Source organism: Pistacia vera, unplaced genomic scaffold, assembly GCF_008641045.1.
Source record: "Pistacia vera cultivar Batoury unplaced genomic scaffold, PisVer_v2 Contig880, whole genome shotgun sequence".
NCBI lineage: Eukaryota > Viridiplantae > Streptophyta > Magnoliopsida > Sapindales > Anacardiaceae > Pistacia > Pistacia vera.
The window spans coordinates 573,519-589,079 of NW_022196757.1; the positions used below are offsets into that span (position 1 = coordinate 573,519).

At 36.5% G+C, this 15,561-nt stretch overlaps 5 protein-coding genes and 1 non-coding gene across 8 annotated transcripts; 2 read left to right on the forward strand and 4 right to left on the reverse strand.

Annotated features, from left to right (window-relative positions):
* Positions 1-486: 486 nt before the first annotated feature.
* Positions 487-2,810, reverse strand: LOC116119306 (two-on-two hemoglobin-3). The gene is made up of 4 exons (XM_031405245.1): positions 2,489-2,810; positions 2,273-2,403; positions 742-886; positions 487-630 (listed from the first exon to the last, which is right to left on the reverse strand). The coding sequence occupies exons 1-4, from the start codon at positions 2,623-2,625 to the stop codon at positions 534-536; spliced, it is 510 nt and encodes a 169-aa protein (XP_031261105.1). The 5' UTR covers positions 2,626-2,810; the 3' UTR covers positions 487-533.
* Positions 2,811-3,788: 978 nt separating this feature from the next.
* Positions 3,789-7,790, forward strand: LOC116119292 (serine/threonine-protein kinase AFC3). 3 transcript variants are annotated; one of them, XM_031405225.1, is made up of 12 exons: positions 3,789-4,132; positions 4,267-4,393; positions 4,565-4,591; positions 4,678-4,831; positions 4,924-4,972; positions 5,318-5,432; positions 5,596-5,687; positions 5,781-5,928; positions 6,712-6,776; positions 6,856-6,953; positions 7,171-7,273; positions 7,373-7,790. In XM_031405225.1, exons 1-12 carry the CDS (start codon positions 4,061-4,063, stop codon positions 7,508-7,510), a joined length of 1,188 nt encoding a protein of 395 aa, XP_031261085.1. In that variant the 5' UTR covers positions 3,789-4,060; the 3' UTR covers positions 7,511-7,790. The 3 variants fall into 3 exon arrangements, with proteins under 3 accessions (XP_031261085.1, XP_031261084.1, XP_031261087.1); XM_031405224.1 differs by having other exon boundaries at positions 3,790-4,132; positions 7,168-7,273; positions 7,373-7,786; XM_031405227.1 differs by lacking the exons at positions 3,789-4,132; positions 4,267-4,393; positions 4,565-4,591; positions 5,318-5,432 and having other exon boundaries at positions 4,759-4,831; positions 7,168-7,273; positions 7,373-7,779.
* Positions 7,791-7,795: 5 nt separating this feature from the next.
* Positions 7,796-10,461, reverse strand: LOC116119290 (putative pentatricopeptide repeat-containing protein At3g15130). Its single transcript, XM_031405222.1, has one exon. It carries the CDS (start codon positions 10,324-10,326, stop codon positions 8,242-8,244), a length of 2,085 nt encoding a protein of 694 aa, XP_031261082.1. The 5' UTR covers positions 10,327-10,461; the 3' UTR covers positions 7,796-8,241.
* On the forward strand, positions 10,208-12,075 carry LOC116119291 (pentatricopeptide repeat-containing protein At2g20540). The gene has a single exon (XM_031405223.1). The coding sequence runs from the start codon at positions 10,370-10,372 to the stop codon at positions 11,993-11,995; it is 1,626 nt and encodes a 541-aa protein (XP_031261083.1). The 5' UTR covers positions 10,208-10,369; the 3' UTR covers positions 11,996-12,075.
* Positions 12,076-12,812: 737 nt separating this feature from the next.
* LOC116119305 lies at positions 12,813-14,473 on the reverse strand. Its single transcript, XM_031405244.1, has 2 exons — positions 14,229-14,473; positions 12,813-13,797 (listed from the first exon to the last, which is right to left on the reverse strand). Exons 1-2 carry the CDS (start codon positions 14,407-14,409, stop codon positions 13,283-13,285), a joined length of 696 nt encoding a protein of 231 aa, XP_031261104.1. The 5' UTR covers positions 14,410-14,473; the 3' UTR covers positions 12,813-13,282.
* A 147-nt stretch (positions 14,474-14,620) lies between these two features.
* Positions 14,621-14,704, reverse strand: TRNAL-CAA. Its single transcript has one exon. It is a non-coding gene; the product is annotated as a tRNA-Leu (tRNA).
* Positions 14,705-15,561: the final 857 nt, after the last annotated feature.

Below are 15,561 nucleotides of genomic sequence, written 5' to 3' on the forward strand. Positions count from 1 at the left end.
TTATTCTGCAATAGCTCACCAAATGACTCCATAATTCATGACTATAAACCATTGAAGTAGAACGCAAACAGTAATGCTAGGTCCACAACCCAATTCATAACCTTCTTTCACAACTCCCGACTGACAGCTTATAATTGGTCAACTCGCAAATAAATCTCACTTATTTATTATGGATCCCATCTACCTATTTACGAGTTGACCAATTACAAACTATCACATAGGGGATTATGAGATTGAATCATGAACCAACATTACTCAACTGCAAATTAGAGTGTTTGTGATTATGGCACTTTTTGTGTCCCACCCAACAACTTCTAAGAAACTAAAAGATGCAAAACAAGAAAATGGACAAAACACAAGTTTCACATCAACACATAAATAAATGAAATTAAAATTTTTCATTTTTATTGATGAAAAGCTATGAGAAAGTTATGAGAAAGTTTTCTTTTACATCAGTATAAAGGTTTAATGAATAGTACTAATCCCCTCATTTGTCGCAACAAAGGAGTGTGGCAATCTTGTTAATGGTTTTTTTATGAAGCAGCTGATTCGCTGGCCTCGTGCTTGCACCGAGGTTGATGGTTTTGATTCTTTAACTCATCACCAGCCACAAGAAAGAATGCAGTGTGCCTGAAAAACAAGGGATTTGCACAATCTTTCAAGGTTTGAAAAAGGGAAACAAAATATATAGCAGAAATGAGAGTTGACGAGAAACAGAAATAAATTTGGGAGAATTTGAACCTGAAAAAATTCATCATCTTGATTTTTGAGTCAGCATCAATATCTGGGGTGGTGTCCAATGCATTTTGCATGTGATGTAACCACCTCTCGGCAGCTTGATGCGTGACAGGGAATGGTCGGTGGCGTCCAATTAGTGCAGGGTGGCCTGCCAATTATAAAAGTAAAAAAATAAAAAATCTTATTGCTTAAACAGAAATTGTCAACTAGTACAAAAAAATTAAATTAAATAAATAAAACTACTGGGGGCTTATAGTTGTAAATTTTACTATTTGTTTTTGTAAAGGCCAAGGGAAACAATGGTAAATATGTTATATCATTGTGTTTAGATAAACAAGCAGAGCACAATATCATTAAAAAGATTCCAAGGTTGTATTAGGCAACACCGATTTTTGCATGAGAAGAAAATTGCATGGAATTAGAGGCCATCACTGACACCTCAAATCTCACTAGGTTGCTGTCCAAAAGCTTTAACTCAGGCAACAAATACAGCATAGAAAAAAGTGAGCATGTTGTAACTCTTTTGAAGAAACAAGGCTGTCTAAAAATAGGATAAGTGCAGCACCGTGAGACCCATATTTGGATGGAAAGTGAGATCCTAATCCAAATTTTTCCTTCTGAATCTGGTAGGATCATATCAGAGAGAGATTGACAGTAAATGCTTTCAGAATTGATTATTTATCCCTCCGTTAAAGATGCTCTAAAAAAGGCTCTAATCAAGTAAATAGCTCTACAACCTAATAGATTGGATCTGATTGGATAATGGAAAGACTGTACAAATTAATACCTTTCGCTAGGAGGATGTGCAATGACAAAAAATTTATGCCATGGTAGAAACATAAGGGTACCTATATTTCCAGATAAACCAGCTATGGTAAAACCAAAGGAAACCCTTGTGGGTTTGGTGGAACGATCCACCAAAAAAGAGAGCAGTATGAATTAACTGGATGTTGTGGATTTATTGTACTTGCTAGGAATCATCATGGAAGCAGCCAGTGCTGAACACTAGCAGATCTCAACAAGAAGCAAAAACAAAGACAACCTAGAGGGCATTTATTTCATCCAGAGATATAGCTGAACAGTCTTAAAGGCTGTTAATTCAATCTTAATTGAAATGAACAAAAACTAGAAAGAAATTAAGTTGACACGACACTGTATTTCATTGAGAAAAGAATAGATAACACAGAGAAAGCTAAAAGTGATAGAAGATAAAAATTTAAAAAAAAAAAAAAAATGCTGCAAGCAGAGGCCAAGGAAAACATGTTCCCATCATAAGTCATTAGAAATCAACAATACATAAGGTTCTCCCAAGCTAATTTTAACTCATTAACTGGTTGTTCTGAGAGCCTTAAATCTCGTAATCCAACCAATGAAAGGCTAAACAATCATTTCATTACATTGAGTATAAACCATACACAGACTATTTCAAACTTTAAACAGAAATAATTAATTTCAGAAACTCAATACCGTTCTAGCAATAACAATAAAATTAAAAAAAAAAAAAAAAAAATTAGTAAAGTTGCTAAATGCTGACCTTTTCTCTGAGAATACAGAGGAGGCCCTCCCATTCTCTGCACAAAAAATTCGTATTGATTTTGAATTGCTTCTTCCTTTTTCGAGCCGGCGAAAATTGATCTAAACCATTCTTCATCATCGTCAAAAACCCTGCATCAACCAAATACGACATCGAATCAAAACAAAAAGTCAAGAGTTAAAATCAATGTCCCTCTTTTGTAATCATCAAACATACCTGTTATAGAAATTGGTAGAGAGATTAATGAAGGTTTGGAGGCCTAGTTTCTGAAACAGATTGGTATCGTCAATAGCGAAGGCGTTGGCCGCGTCAACTCCGCTCCATTCAGAGGCTTTCTCTTGCAGAGATTGCATTTTTTTTTTTCCTTCTGTCAGTATGTGTAGCAAGTATACTGCGTAGCGTAGTGCGCAACGTGCCGTGTGATAGTTAGGTGAAGTGGGCGTGTGTGGTACTATTTATAGAGGGCTCGTGGTGGTCGCGTCCCCCCAACGCTTGTGTATTGGGCAAAACTGTGGGCTACGGTTTTGTATGGTGATTGGTGAAGGAACAAGTCAACTGACGAGTGGTGAGTTGAAATAGAGTCATAGTGAGGTCATGATGTTGCTAGTTGCTACGTCTAGTTATCATTCTGATTCGATAAGGCAAGGACTCATTGGTTGGATAGCTTTTTATTTTAATGGATGTGTTCATGCAGAAATTTGTACCAACGATAAATAATTAGAATATTTGGTGGAATTTACGAAAGAGTTTATATAAGATCCATGATTTTGATGTTGAATTGATGGATAAATAAGAAATCAAACAATAGCATAAGAAAAAGATTTTTTAAAATGATTCAGATGCTTTGTGTAAATCTTACGTCCAGTGGTTTGGATGCTTGGTGACGCTTGGTGCAAATCCTTCGTTGATTTTTTTGAATTGTTTTCTTTGCTTTTTCTGAATATAAGTGCAATTTGTGCAAATTATGAATAAGTCTCTCTCAATTAGGATAAAAGGATTGACAGCACAATTTGAGACTTATCAATGAAGTAATTCTTAGTAGACTTATAAATGAATAACCCTCTTATAGAGTGACACGTAATCCAGATGACAACATAGCTTTGGGACACGTGGTGTGAATCAATATGGATTTATTGTACAATAGGTTGTTTTAATGGTATTTATTTGTATATAAAATTCTATGATCTATAGCCAAAATTATCACAAGTAACCAAATTGAGCTTAACTTGTTAATTATCGTTGGATGACTGAGTGGTTCGATAGAGACTTTTGAATATATTACTCAAAAGGTCATAAGTTCGAGTCTCTCCACGGTTGCTAATAAGGGTAGCCACTAGAGCTTTTATCTGATCGATAGTTTTAAGATTTTAAAAGATTAATTGATGTACGCGTAAACTGGCTTGAACACCCCATCACCCAAAAAAAAAAAAGTTTAATTTGTCTGAAAGGTTGTCTAGTGGACAACTGGACATATATACAGGTCCAAAGTTAACCCAATACAATCGTTACTTTACGAAAGCCAGGCCCATTCCATGAGTAGGACTACATTATGAACGTGTAAAGCGACGGCTAAATCTGCGGAGTACGATACATAATGAATCGCGAAACAGACAATCGTTAAATTCTTGCAAAATAAAATTTGCACATATTATAGGGAAACCCTAGTCTCAAATCCCTCGGACCAATCATCCCTTTGTATCTCCAACATCTGCTTCTGACGATAAAATTTTGTTAAGAGTTTTTTGTTGCAGATAAATAGGTTAAGTTACATAAGACATAGTAGAGAAGATGGAGACGGAGACGGAGCGAATAAAGAAACGGCGTCGGCTGACGTGGGACGTTGCGCCATCACAACCAGAGGTTGGTTCACAAGTGGAGAGATTTGACGGAAATCAAAACAAGAAAAAAGCTCTATGGTTAAATAAAATTGAATGAGCTATCAAATTAAGTGCGGGTTTTGCTAATCTGACGTGGATTCGGCATGGTTTTTATAGGCGCAACGGGCTCTTGTGGTGGGCCACGATGGTGCGGCCAGGCCCCGGCATGTTTCGCCGCCTCGAAGGGACGATGATCGTGAGGGCCATTACGTCTTCAATCTCGGCGAAAATCTCACTCCTAGATGTGAGTTTACTTATTATTTTTTTTTTTTTTCAATTTAGTTGTCAATCACATCATGGCGCATTAGTTTGTTCAGTTGGTTTAATTTTTGTTTGCCTATCGATATCATTGAATTATGGAAGAGCCAGGTTGAGATTGTGAAGTGAAACTGATAAATCCACTAATATTTTGTAGATAAAATACTTAGCAAGATGGGTGAAGGTTAGCTGTCAAGTGCTCTGCTGTGTACAAGCTCTTGTATTTTTGTGATTGTGCTTGTCCCATTCAGCAACTTGCTAGTGTTGTAGGCACATTTGGCCGAGTTTTGGAATGTTGGGATCGTCAAACACGAGAGTATGTGGCAATCAAGGTTGTTAGAAGCATACGCAAATATCGTGATGCTGCAATGATTGAAATTGATGTTCTTCAACATCTTGCCAAGAATGATAAAGGAAGCTCAGGGTACATGTGTTATGTGTTTTAGCATGTTCAAGTGTTTCTAATGTTGTCTTACAATGTGTCTTATGGTCCTGTGTGCTGATTTTTTTATGCAGTTGTGTGCAGATACGAAATTGGTTTGATTATCGCAATCATATTTGTATAGTAAGTATTCCAGTGAAGCTTCTATCCAGAATTTGCATTCTATTGTTTTTTACAGCTGCAAACTATAATAAGATGTGCAATCTCTCGTTCATGTTGCTTTTGCTTTATTCAATTAATAGTGAATGATGTTTTACCTAAATAAATGTACTTCTTGTTCATCCTTACTCTGTGGTGTTTCTCTTGTAGAGGCTTGACTGATTGATGATATCCATATTTTTTTTGGATGACTAAGTTTTTGATATGAGTTTGGTACTTAAAATTTTAATTTGTTCATATAGACTTCATTTATGAAAATGGAAACTAAACAGAAAGCTTCGTTTGAATGCATTTTAATGGTGTTACCAGGTATTTGAGAAGCTTGGACCAAGTTTATTTGATTTTCTAAAGAGAAATAAATACGGCCCATTTCCTGTGGATCTTGTTCGGGAATTTGGACGTCAGCTTTTGGAATCTGTAGCATGTGTGTGCATTGTACTTGGCTTAAGTCTTATAATTTTCTTTTATCTTTTCCAACCAATCACCCATTTCGTTTTCTTGACCTGTTTTGTTTGTCCAGGGTAGCAGTGCATTTTTCATTTTCCCTTTTGTTTGACAATTTTTCTATGCTTTATCTTATCCAACAGATATGCATGATTTACGCTTAATCCACACTGACCTGAAGCCAGAAAATATTCTTCTTGTTTCTTCTGAATATATAAAGCTTCCTGGCTACAAGGTATTTGGCCTTTTAGAATTGAAAAGTAATGCCATTTTAGATTTGGGTACAGACTTAGTTATAATGTAAAAAAATTCTTGGAATATGGTACAGAGGAGTTCTTCAGATGAAATGTCTTTCAGGTGCTTGCCAAAGTCAAGTACAATTAAGCTGATTGATTTTGGTAGTACTGCTTTTGATAATCAGAATCATAGCTCCATTGTGTCCACAAGGCATTACAGAGCCCCTGAGGTTATACTAGGTAACTAGTTACTGTGTTGGCATATAAAATGCACTTTCATCAATTTTTGCTTTCATATGTGTTGTGTTCTAATCCTAGCATACAGAAGAATTGTTTGTTGGTTCTACGATGCCTTTTCCTTTCAGGTATAGATGGAAGAGATGTACTTAGTAATATATAATATGTTAATTTTTGGAAAAACATCAAAAGAAAATTGAAGGAAGATGGCTGCACAAAGTTCAGAAGGCTGCATGCACCTTTATTTAAATTGTCATATAAACTGCCTGTAATGTTGTTGGACTCTTCAAGTTTATTAGTTTCAATGAAGTACATATTGTGATGGGGAACTTTATGAAATTAATTCTATTTACCCTAAACACTTAACTCTATGATAAAGTTTCCCTTCTGTGATTAGAATCTTGATTTGTACAATGTTTGTATGTAGAAAAAAGCTGTAAAGCCAACCCTTTAAATTAGTGAAAAATGTTATTAATTTTTTCAGCAAAATAAATTGATGTTGTGATTTTCACTGAGGCATTAGGGCCACACATTTTAATTATATATGTTGGACTGCTACTGCAAGCCTGGGAAAATTCTATTGCTTTTGTCTGTCACCAAATAATAATTTTAGGGCTTCATGTATTTGGTGGATATGTTTGAGTAGTACATATTGATTATGTGCTTTTGTTATTGTTAATTGATAATTTGTATTTAATGCTTCTTATCTCTGTTTGGTTCATGATTCTACAATTTTATGTTAATATCCTTTTTGCTAACTTGCATTCATTTATACATTTGTTGCAGGGCTAGGTTGGTCTTATCCATGTGATATGTGGAGTGTTGGTTGTATACTAATTGAGCTATGCACGGTTAGTCCTGCATATTTCAGATATAGCTAGCCTGGTTGGAATATTGAAAGGTTCTTAAGCTGTGAAAATTTTGTGTCAGGGTGGAGCATTATTTCAAACACATGAAAACTTGGAGCATTTGGCAATGATGGAAAGGGTATTGGGACCTATTCCAGAGCATATGATTCAAAGGGCCAGGTAAAATTCCCTGTGAATTTTGGGATAGTTGATAGATCTGGAAAATTCCTATGATTTTCATTGATAGACTTACTTGATAAGTGTCCCAGTTGTGTGTTTGCAAAAGCTACTGAAAAAATGTATTTAACAAGTGGAAATAGATTGGGAAATGTATTCCAGACCTCTGATCAAAGATGTCATTAAAAAATTCTGTCCATTTTGGTTTTATATGCAGTAGGGGATCAGAAAAGTATTTCAGGAGAGGGTCTAGACTTAATTGGCCTGAAGGAGCAGTTTCAAGGGAGAGTATTAGAGCTGTGAGAAAGCTTGATAATCTGAAGGTTTTCTTCTTTTTCTTTATATAAGAAATTGGTGCTAGGCTCTGTTTCTTTGTAGAGATGTCCAGATGGGGAATTCAAACTTGTCATTGTTTTGTGCAGAACATGGTATCACTACATGTAGATAGCTCAAGATCTACATTCATTGACTTGTTGCATGGTTTGTTGAAATTCGACCCATCTGAACGTCTCACTGCTCGACAAGCACTCAACCATCCCTTTTTTAGGGGTCCAAGTTAACAAAAGCAGCACCCCCGCAAAGCAATTTTATGGTTAGTCTTTAAATGAAAGACTAAAACCATGAATTTCAAGTTTCTAATGTGTACAGTGTAACTTTTGTATAAATGTCGGCTTAATGAAAAATCTCTGCAGCCTCGTGTGAGGGAACTTGCGATTATCTTGTCTTGAGCTTACGGGGCAACTTGATATTGTAAATTCTTGCGGAGCCAAAACAACCAAATAGATTACTTGCGATACTAACTCCCTGTCAATTATTTACGGAAACAAAAAAATTGCTTTAAAAAAAAAAAAAACATTGGTGGGTGGGTGATTTGCTCTCTTCTCAAATGCCCATGTCAAGCACAAACGCTCAGCAAGAAAAATTTGAATCCATGACATTCTATTTGGCCTAAGATTTTATTTTTTTCTTTTATTATGTCGGCAGCATATGATCTGTAAAATAGGATCAACTTTTCTAATCCATATAATTTATAATCATTGGTGATTGAAACATGCATTAATCATCTAACTAAAAGTAACAAGTCTCCTTCAAAAATTAACTTTACTTCCTTCTCCAGAAGATGAAACTTTAGTGTATTAAGACCAGTAACACTGGAGTTATTTCGTCTTTGGAAAAATGCAAAACTGTGAAACTTGCAGGTTCCTCTCAGCTTCCAATGCCATATCATAGAGACCAAAATGTATGTGCGAGCAACACAAACTTCCACTAAAAATAAGTTGCTTAAACAGCATCACCAATAATCTCTACATGAACATTGCCCACCCTCAAACTTATGAAATCTATTAGCATCTCTCACCAAAAATACCATTTTCAAGATCTTTGATAAACCCTTGATGAACTCATGACAATCCCCACAAACTCTCAAGTTCTTGAAAACCCTAATCACCCTTCCTGCCTGCTCATCCATACCACCACAAGCCAATGCCAACCCGATTGCTAATTTCTCACTATGAACTCTCAAACTCTCTTCCTTGGACTCCTCTTCTACGTCACGCAATGCAAATTTCACACCATAAACATAACCCAACTCTTCTTTCACTCTCCTCTCCATTTCCTTCAAAACTTGATGAATTTTCTCTGTTAGTGGATGCGTGTCATCTCCACCATAAAAGAAATGTACTTCCTTGTCAATCTCAACCCAACTACGCCCTGCTACTTTCTTTAAGCCCTTGCTCTTCACCAACTTTCTTATTCTCTCACACTCATTCCAATAGCCAGCATCAGCATGAATATTTGACATCATAACATAGTTGACTGCATTCTCACTATCCAATTTTAGGAGAATTTCACCTACTTCTCTTCCCAATTCTAAGTCTCCATGTACTCTACAAGCACTAAGCAATGTCTGCCATATACCTATACTGGGTTGAAGAGGCATGCTTTCAATGAGATTCTTTGCTTCTTCTAAGCGTCCAGCTCGGCCTAATGAATCAACCATACATGAATAATGCTCTACTCTAGGTTTAATGCGCCAGTCATGACACAACCTTGAGAAGTATACTTCACTTTCTTCAGCGAGCCCGGAATGGCTACAGGCTGTGAGTACAGCCAAGTAAGTTACATCATCCGGCTCAATGTTTTCTAATAGCATTTTGTTGAAGAGACTAACTGCTTCTCTCCCAAGACCATGCTTACCATAACCGGTGATCATCACTGTCCAAGAAACCACATTGCGCGCAGGCATTTCACTAAAAAGTTTAGCTGCCTCATCTATTAGACCACATTTGAGATACATATCCACAATTGAATTGGATACTGATATGTCTAAACCAGATGGGACTTTGATCGCATATGTATGTATTTGCTTTCCTTGCTCCACAAGAGCTAAGTCAGCAAAAACACCCATTATGCTTGATAAAACAAAAGCATCTACTTGAAAGCTGCTGTCTATTAGTTGTATAAACAAGTCCATGGCGTCTGCTAAGTTCCCATCTTGAGCATAACCAAGAATCAGTGAACTCCAAGATATTACATTCTTCTGCTCTATCCGGTCAAACACTCTTCTAGCTTCTAATAAGAACCCGCATTTCACATAAAAATCAACAAGAGCGCCTGCAATGGTTGTTTTAACCGAACATGGAAATCCACTGGTGATCAAGAAACCATGAATTTGAGTTCCTCCCCCAACTGAACCAAGATTATTACAAGCCTTTAATGTGCTTGTAAACGTGAACTCATCAGGAACTTCCCCCTGTTCTTGCATTTTTTGAAACAAAAGTAGACCTTTCTCACTGTATCCAGCAAGCGTATAACCTGCTATCATCGCATTCCAAGTAATGAGAATTTTAATAGGCATTGTATTAAACATCAACACTGCTTCATCAATTCTTCCACATTTTGCATACATGTCAATGATGCAATTGCCCACCACAGATTTCCTTTCAAATCCGGTTTTCACACACATACCTTGAATCTGCCTTCCACTTTCTGTACTGTTCTCAACTCCACTAGCTTTAATACCAGTCGAAAAAGTAAATTCGTTTGGTTTAACGTTCGAAGATCCCATCAGAGAAAATATAGACAAAGATTTCTTGGCATGGCCATTTTGTAGAAATCCACACATAAGCGCTGTCCAAGAAACCACATTTCTCTCAGGCATATTGTCAAACACTACAGAAGCTTGCTTCATTTTACCGCATTTTGCATACATATCTATAAGGTCATTGTTTAACATCAAATCAAAAGACATACCCATCCTTACTACAGCTCCATGAACTTGAACGCCGAGGTCAATTAAGAAGTTCTTCGAACAGTACCTCAAGATTTCGGCGAATCTCTGCCGCTCACTTAATACAAAAAAAGGTACTTGGTTCATCGATTATCAAAAGATTTTACTTTTTCACTTTGTATTGTCATCAATGGTCACGAGAGTTGGTGTGTTGACTATAAAAGAATTGGAAGATCTTTTTGTACCCCTGTTACAAAACTGTATAAACGTGATAGAATTGAAGAAAATCCATGGCGGGATATTGAAGTACTCTCTCACACAGAGCAACTTCTTGGTGACGAAAATGGTTGATGTGTGTGATAACGGAGGAGATTTAGAGTATGCAAGTTTGCTTTTTAAGCAGGTGAATGAGCCAAATGTGTTTCTCTATAACGCAATGATCAGGGCTTATACACACAATCATACGTATGGCCTAGCGGTTGATGTTTACAAGCAAATGTTAAGAGACTCGCGAGCTGAAAACCCAATTTTGCCTGACAAATTCACTTTCCCATTTCTCATAAAATCATGTGCTGGGCTTATGTGTTATTTACTGGCGAAACAAGTTCATGCACATGTGTGTAAATTTGGACCAAAGTCACATTCAATAACAGAGAATGCACTCATAGACATGTACACAAAGTGTGATGATTTAATTGAAGCACAGAAAGTATTCGAACAAATGACTGAGAGAGATGTAATTTCTTGGAATACACTTATTTCTGGGCATGTTAGATTGGGTCAAATGAAGAAAGCAAGATCACTGTTTGATAAGATGCCCTATAGGACTATTGTCTCATGGACTGCGATGATTTCGGGGTACTCGCATATGGGATGTCATGCTGATGCATTGGATGTTTTTCAGGAAATGCAAACAGCTGGTATTGAACCTGATGATATAAGTATTGTTTCTGTTCTGCCTGCCTGTGCACAACTAGGGGCTCTTGAGTTCGGGAAATGGATTCATATGTATTGTGATAGAAATGGCTTATTGAGGAAGACTTGTATCTGTAATGCTCTTATTGAAATGTACGCGAAATGTGGTTGCATCAGTCAAGCTAGGCAGTTGTTCGAGCTGATGTTAGAGAAAGATGTTATTTCGTGGAGTACCATGATCGGAGGGCTAGCAAATCATGGGAAAGCTCGCGAAGCAATTCAACTGTTTCAGGAAATGCTGAGAGCAAATGTGGAACCTAATGGTGTAACATTTTTAGGTATTTTATCAGCTTGTTCGCATGCAGGGTTTTGGAATGAGGGATTATCGTACTTTGATTCTATGAGAAAAGATTATCAAATAGAGCCCAAAATTGAGCATTATGGTTGTTTGGTTGATCTACTTGGACGTGCAGGACGCCTTAGGCAAGCGCTTGATATAATTGAGGAGATGCCAATGAAGCCTGATTCAAAGACATGGGGTTCTTTATTGAGTTCTTGCAGAACTCATAGCAATCTTGAGATTGCTGTTATAGCAATGGAGCACCTTCTGGAGCTTGAACCAGAAGACACAGGAAACTATGTGCTGCTTTCTAATATTTATGCTGACCTCGGAAAGTGGGAGGCCGTATCCAAAATGAGGAAACTCATAAGAAGTCAGAGCATTAAGAAAACACCAGGTTGTAGTTTGATTGAGGTCAACAATGAGGTACAAGAATTTGTATCCGGCGATGATACAAAACCATTTTCAGAAGACATCTTCTGTTTGTTAGAATTGCTAGCTTTGCATCAGGACAGAACCAAATATCTTGTTGATATTATGCCTGAGGATGCTAGTGAATAAATGTGTTAAACTCAGAAAAGACACCAGGGAGAAATGTTATGTAACTGGCACTTTGATTAAACACATCAATCTCCTTTTCTTAGAACAACTGTAATGGTAGCTAGTTCGGCCAGAGAAAGGGGGTAAGAAACTGTTAACAACAACTTTATTTCTACACTGACAGGATGAATATTCATAAGATCCAAAGAATTGTTCTATTTCTTGAGGTGGTATCCTATAGCCATGTCCAATTTGAAAGGAAATCTGAATTTTGCAGAAATTCTGGTGCCATGCTTTATGAAAAACAGCAGATAGCTTGCACAGCTAAATGGATGCTTAGGATTTGTCCATTTTCAACAATTGCTGGAATGAATAAAAAAGAAAACAAATTATTCTTCTTTCATAGTGTTTTTATCTGCTCTACAAATTCTGCAATTTCCTCTCCGTTTTACTTTCAGACATGTTTTATTGTGCATGAAATGAAAATAATATAATTGATCATGGTTTTGGTTTGTACATAAGGCTCCTTTAATGAAACTGACGTTATATCTTTTGTCAGAAAAGGGTATCTCAAAAGTTGTGGCACCGTTTAAATTCTTGAAGAAAGCAGAGTTGTAGTGTAATTTTCATGTATGCTCATGCTGAACTGCTAATTGTGCTAAGCCAAAATCACTAGTAAATATGTATTCCAATCGTTTCTTTGACTGCTGCTATCTCGAAAGTTCTTCTCAGAACTGAGCATGCACATCCTCATGTGATGATCTCACACAACACAGACATAACTTTCTATTTTGGCACCTGTTAACAGAACATCCTCACCCAACTTTTGACAAAGACAGCACTCGCTAAATGGGTTTATACATTTTCTGCCATTATTCTGTCTTAGCTGAATGAACAATAATAGCTACACTACACTCCCTACCATCAAGCATGAGCCCACTGTCCTACTTAAGTACAATGTGACATCTATTCCAAACCCATATATGTTCTTTTGGATACAAAATTTTCAAATGGCTTAGAAAGTATAAAGAAAAAAAATTAATCCAGTTATGCAAACATCATTTAGCAACTAGGGCCTACAACAAACGTATCACCCTACTCTGAAACACGTGAAAAGGATATCTGCTGGCTGAAATCCTAAACAAAGCAGAGTCCACATATGACAATAATAGAATAGACACTGCAATCCATGAATATAGCATTGATTACCTTCTGCGCCAACAAGCCTACCTCCAAAGCCTTGCTTGCTTGCTCCGCCCAACCATATGCATCAGTCGAAGGAATATTATTTTCTCCTCTGATAGCCCTTCATAACCCTCCTTGATTATCAAATAGAAGTCGTGAAAGCACAATCGTTAGATTTGTCAGCAAAACTAGATATAGAGGCCTAAAGCTTATGATGCTCTTTATGATGTTGCTTCCTAGTAGAGGAAACCCAACATATGACAAAACCACTAAAAGGGCCACTGCTACAGAACAAAAAAGGCGGATATGTTCTGTTGCAGATATGGCAGAACTTATTTGACTTGGTGTAAACAATCTAGACTGGCATCTCTGTGGTTCCAACTGCTGCTCCTCTTTGGAAGTAGAAACAAATTCACTTTCACCAGTTGATGAGAAAATAGAAGATTGTACTACGCCATTAACTTCCGAAGCAGGAGCTCGTGAGTCTTCAATGCTTGTCCCCTGTTGAGGCAAGGGTGACTCTTCACTGCTTCCATTGTGGTGAGCACTAGTATGGCCAGCATCTAAAACAGGATCCTCTTTTAGCAACGTAGAACCAGAGAGAACATTCTTACCCTTATTCTCACCATCAGTAAAATCTGCATAATAACAGAACCCATAACTCAAATAAGAATAAAAAGTTTTCCAGTTCTAACAGAAGATGCTTTGAATTGACTAATCATGTTAATCCGCTTATATTAGATAAAATTCAGCAAAATCCAATATTTCAATCAACAAAATGAATTTGGACAGACCCTTAGATGAGGATGAACAGTTTTGGATTCGATCTCCTTAATTTTTATACTATGGTTTAAGCTTTCAGCATTATATCAGTAATTCCTACCAAAGCCAGCTTCAATGAGTTTAAACATCTTCCACATACATCACCATTCAATTTAACTAACAATCTCAAAATTCAATCACAGAATTAGTAGGGTTCATAATGAAACAAAATTTGGCCTAATTTCAGTAATAAATATAATATTTTATAATCAAAACTGTATTGAACGAGGGAGATAGAGAAGGGTACCGGTGATTTGATCTGAGAGATGGGTTTCGTGGGAAATCAACGGCTGAGGAGATTCTGTTTTGGAGTCGTAATTGAATTGTGGTTGAGGAGGAGAAGGGAGCTGACCCTTGATGAAAGCTAAGCGGTCGGATCCTCTTTCCAAGATTTTTCTTCTTCTACTGTCTCTGCTGTTGGCTGCCATTTCAACCTCCGTTCCGTTGATTCTGTTCTTTTCTCCTACTGTTTTTAAGCACTACTTCGTCAAAAGGGCAAACATGAATCAATCTTTCGGGACTTCGGTATGGTAAGGTTGGGCCTGCTCTACTTTTCTAGGCCCATTCATAATTATTCATAATCCAAACTGGAACACTAAAGCCTAAAAACAAAAAAAACAAAAAAAAAAAAACAAAAATTGTCAGAAGTGGGATTTGAACCCACGCCCTCTTTCGAAGACCAGAACTTGAGTCTGGCGCCTTAGACCACTCGGCCATCCTGACTTATGCACTTAATAAATTTATATTTCTTATTTATGCTAATTTATAATTACTGCAGCATTGATTGCAATCTGAGAGATATTGAAGTAGAAACACGCCCAGGATATTTGAAAAAGTATTATGTAGCCCTTAAAATTACATTTACCGTTTTAGATTATCTTTTGCCCCTAAAAAAGTATCAAAAACCTTCGACGAGGAGTATTTAATACACTACTTTACTACACCATTTATATTTTATTTTCTCATAAGGGGTGGATATTTAGCTCTAAAAAAGTATCGAAACCTTGGATAAGGAATACTTAAACGGGATATTATTATAAAGTACCCATTTACCAATTTTTATTAAAGATATTCCTTATGGTTTTAAAAGCATATCATTCTCGTGGTAAATTTGTCAAGTTTTATCATACTTACCCATAACCAAGGGTGGATCCCGCACTTGTTGGGCTACCCTCAATTTAAAAAAAAAAATAATATTAATATATACAATTTTTGGATTTTGACCCAACCTAACAAAAATATTAATGAACAAAAATATTAATATACAATTAGTTTTTATTTTGATCCACCCTAACAGAAGCTTCTGAATTTACTACTGCTCGTAACTTTGTCAAGTTTTATCATACTTACCCCTCACAATTTTTAAAACCATGTCGTTCATATCCCTTTGCCCTAACTCCATTTTTTGTTTAATTTTATTTTAATTTTTAATTCTCTTTTGTAATTTTAAAAGATTTATTCAATTGGACACTTGTGGAATAACATATTAAGAAATATTATAATACTTTACCCATTTAATTATAATGTCAATTTGATGGAATGAGGATAAAAGGGTGTTAGTGATCTGCTTTTAGAACTGT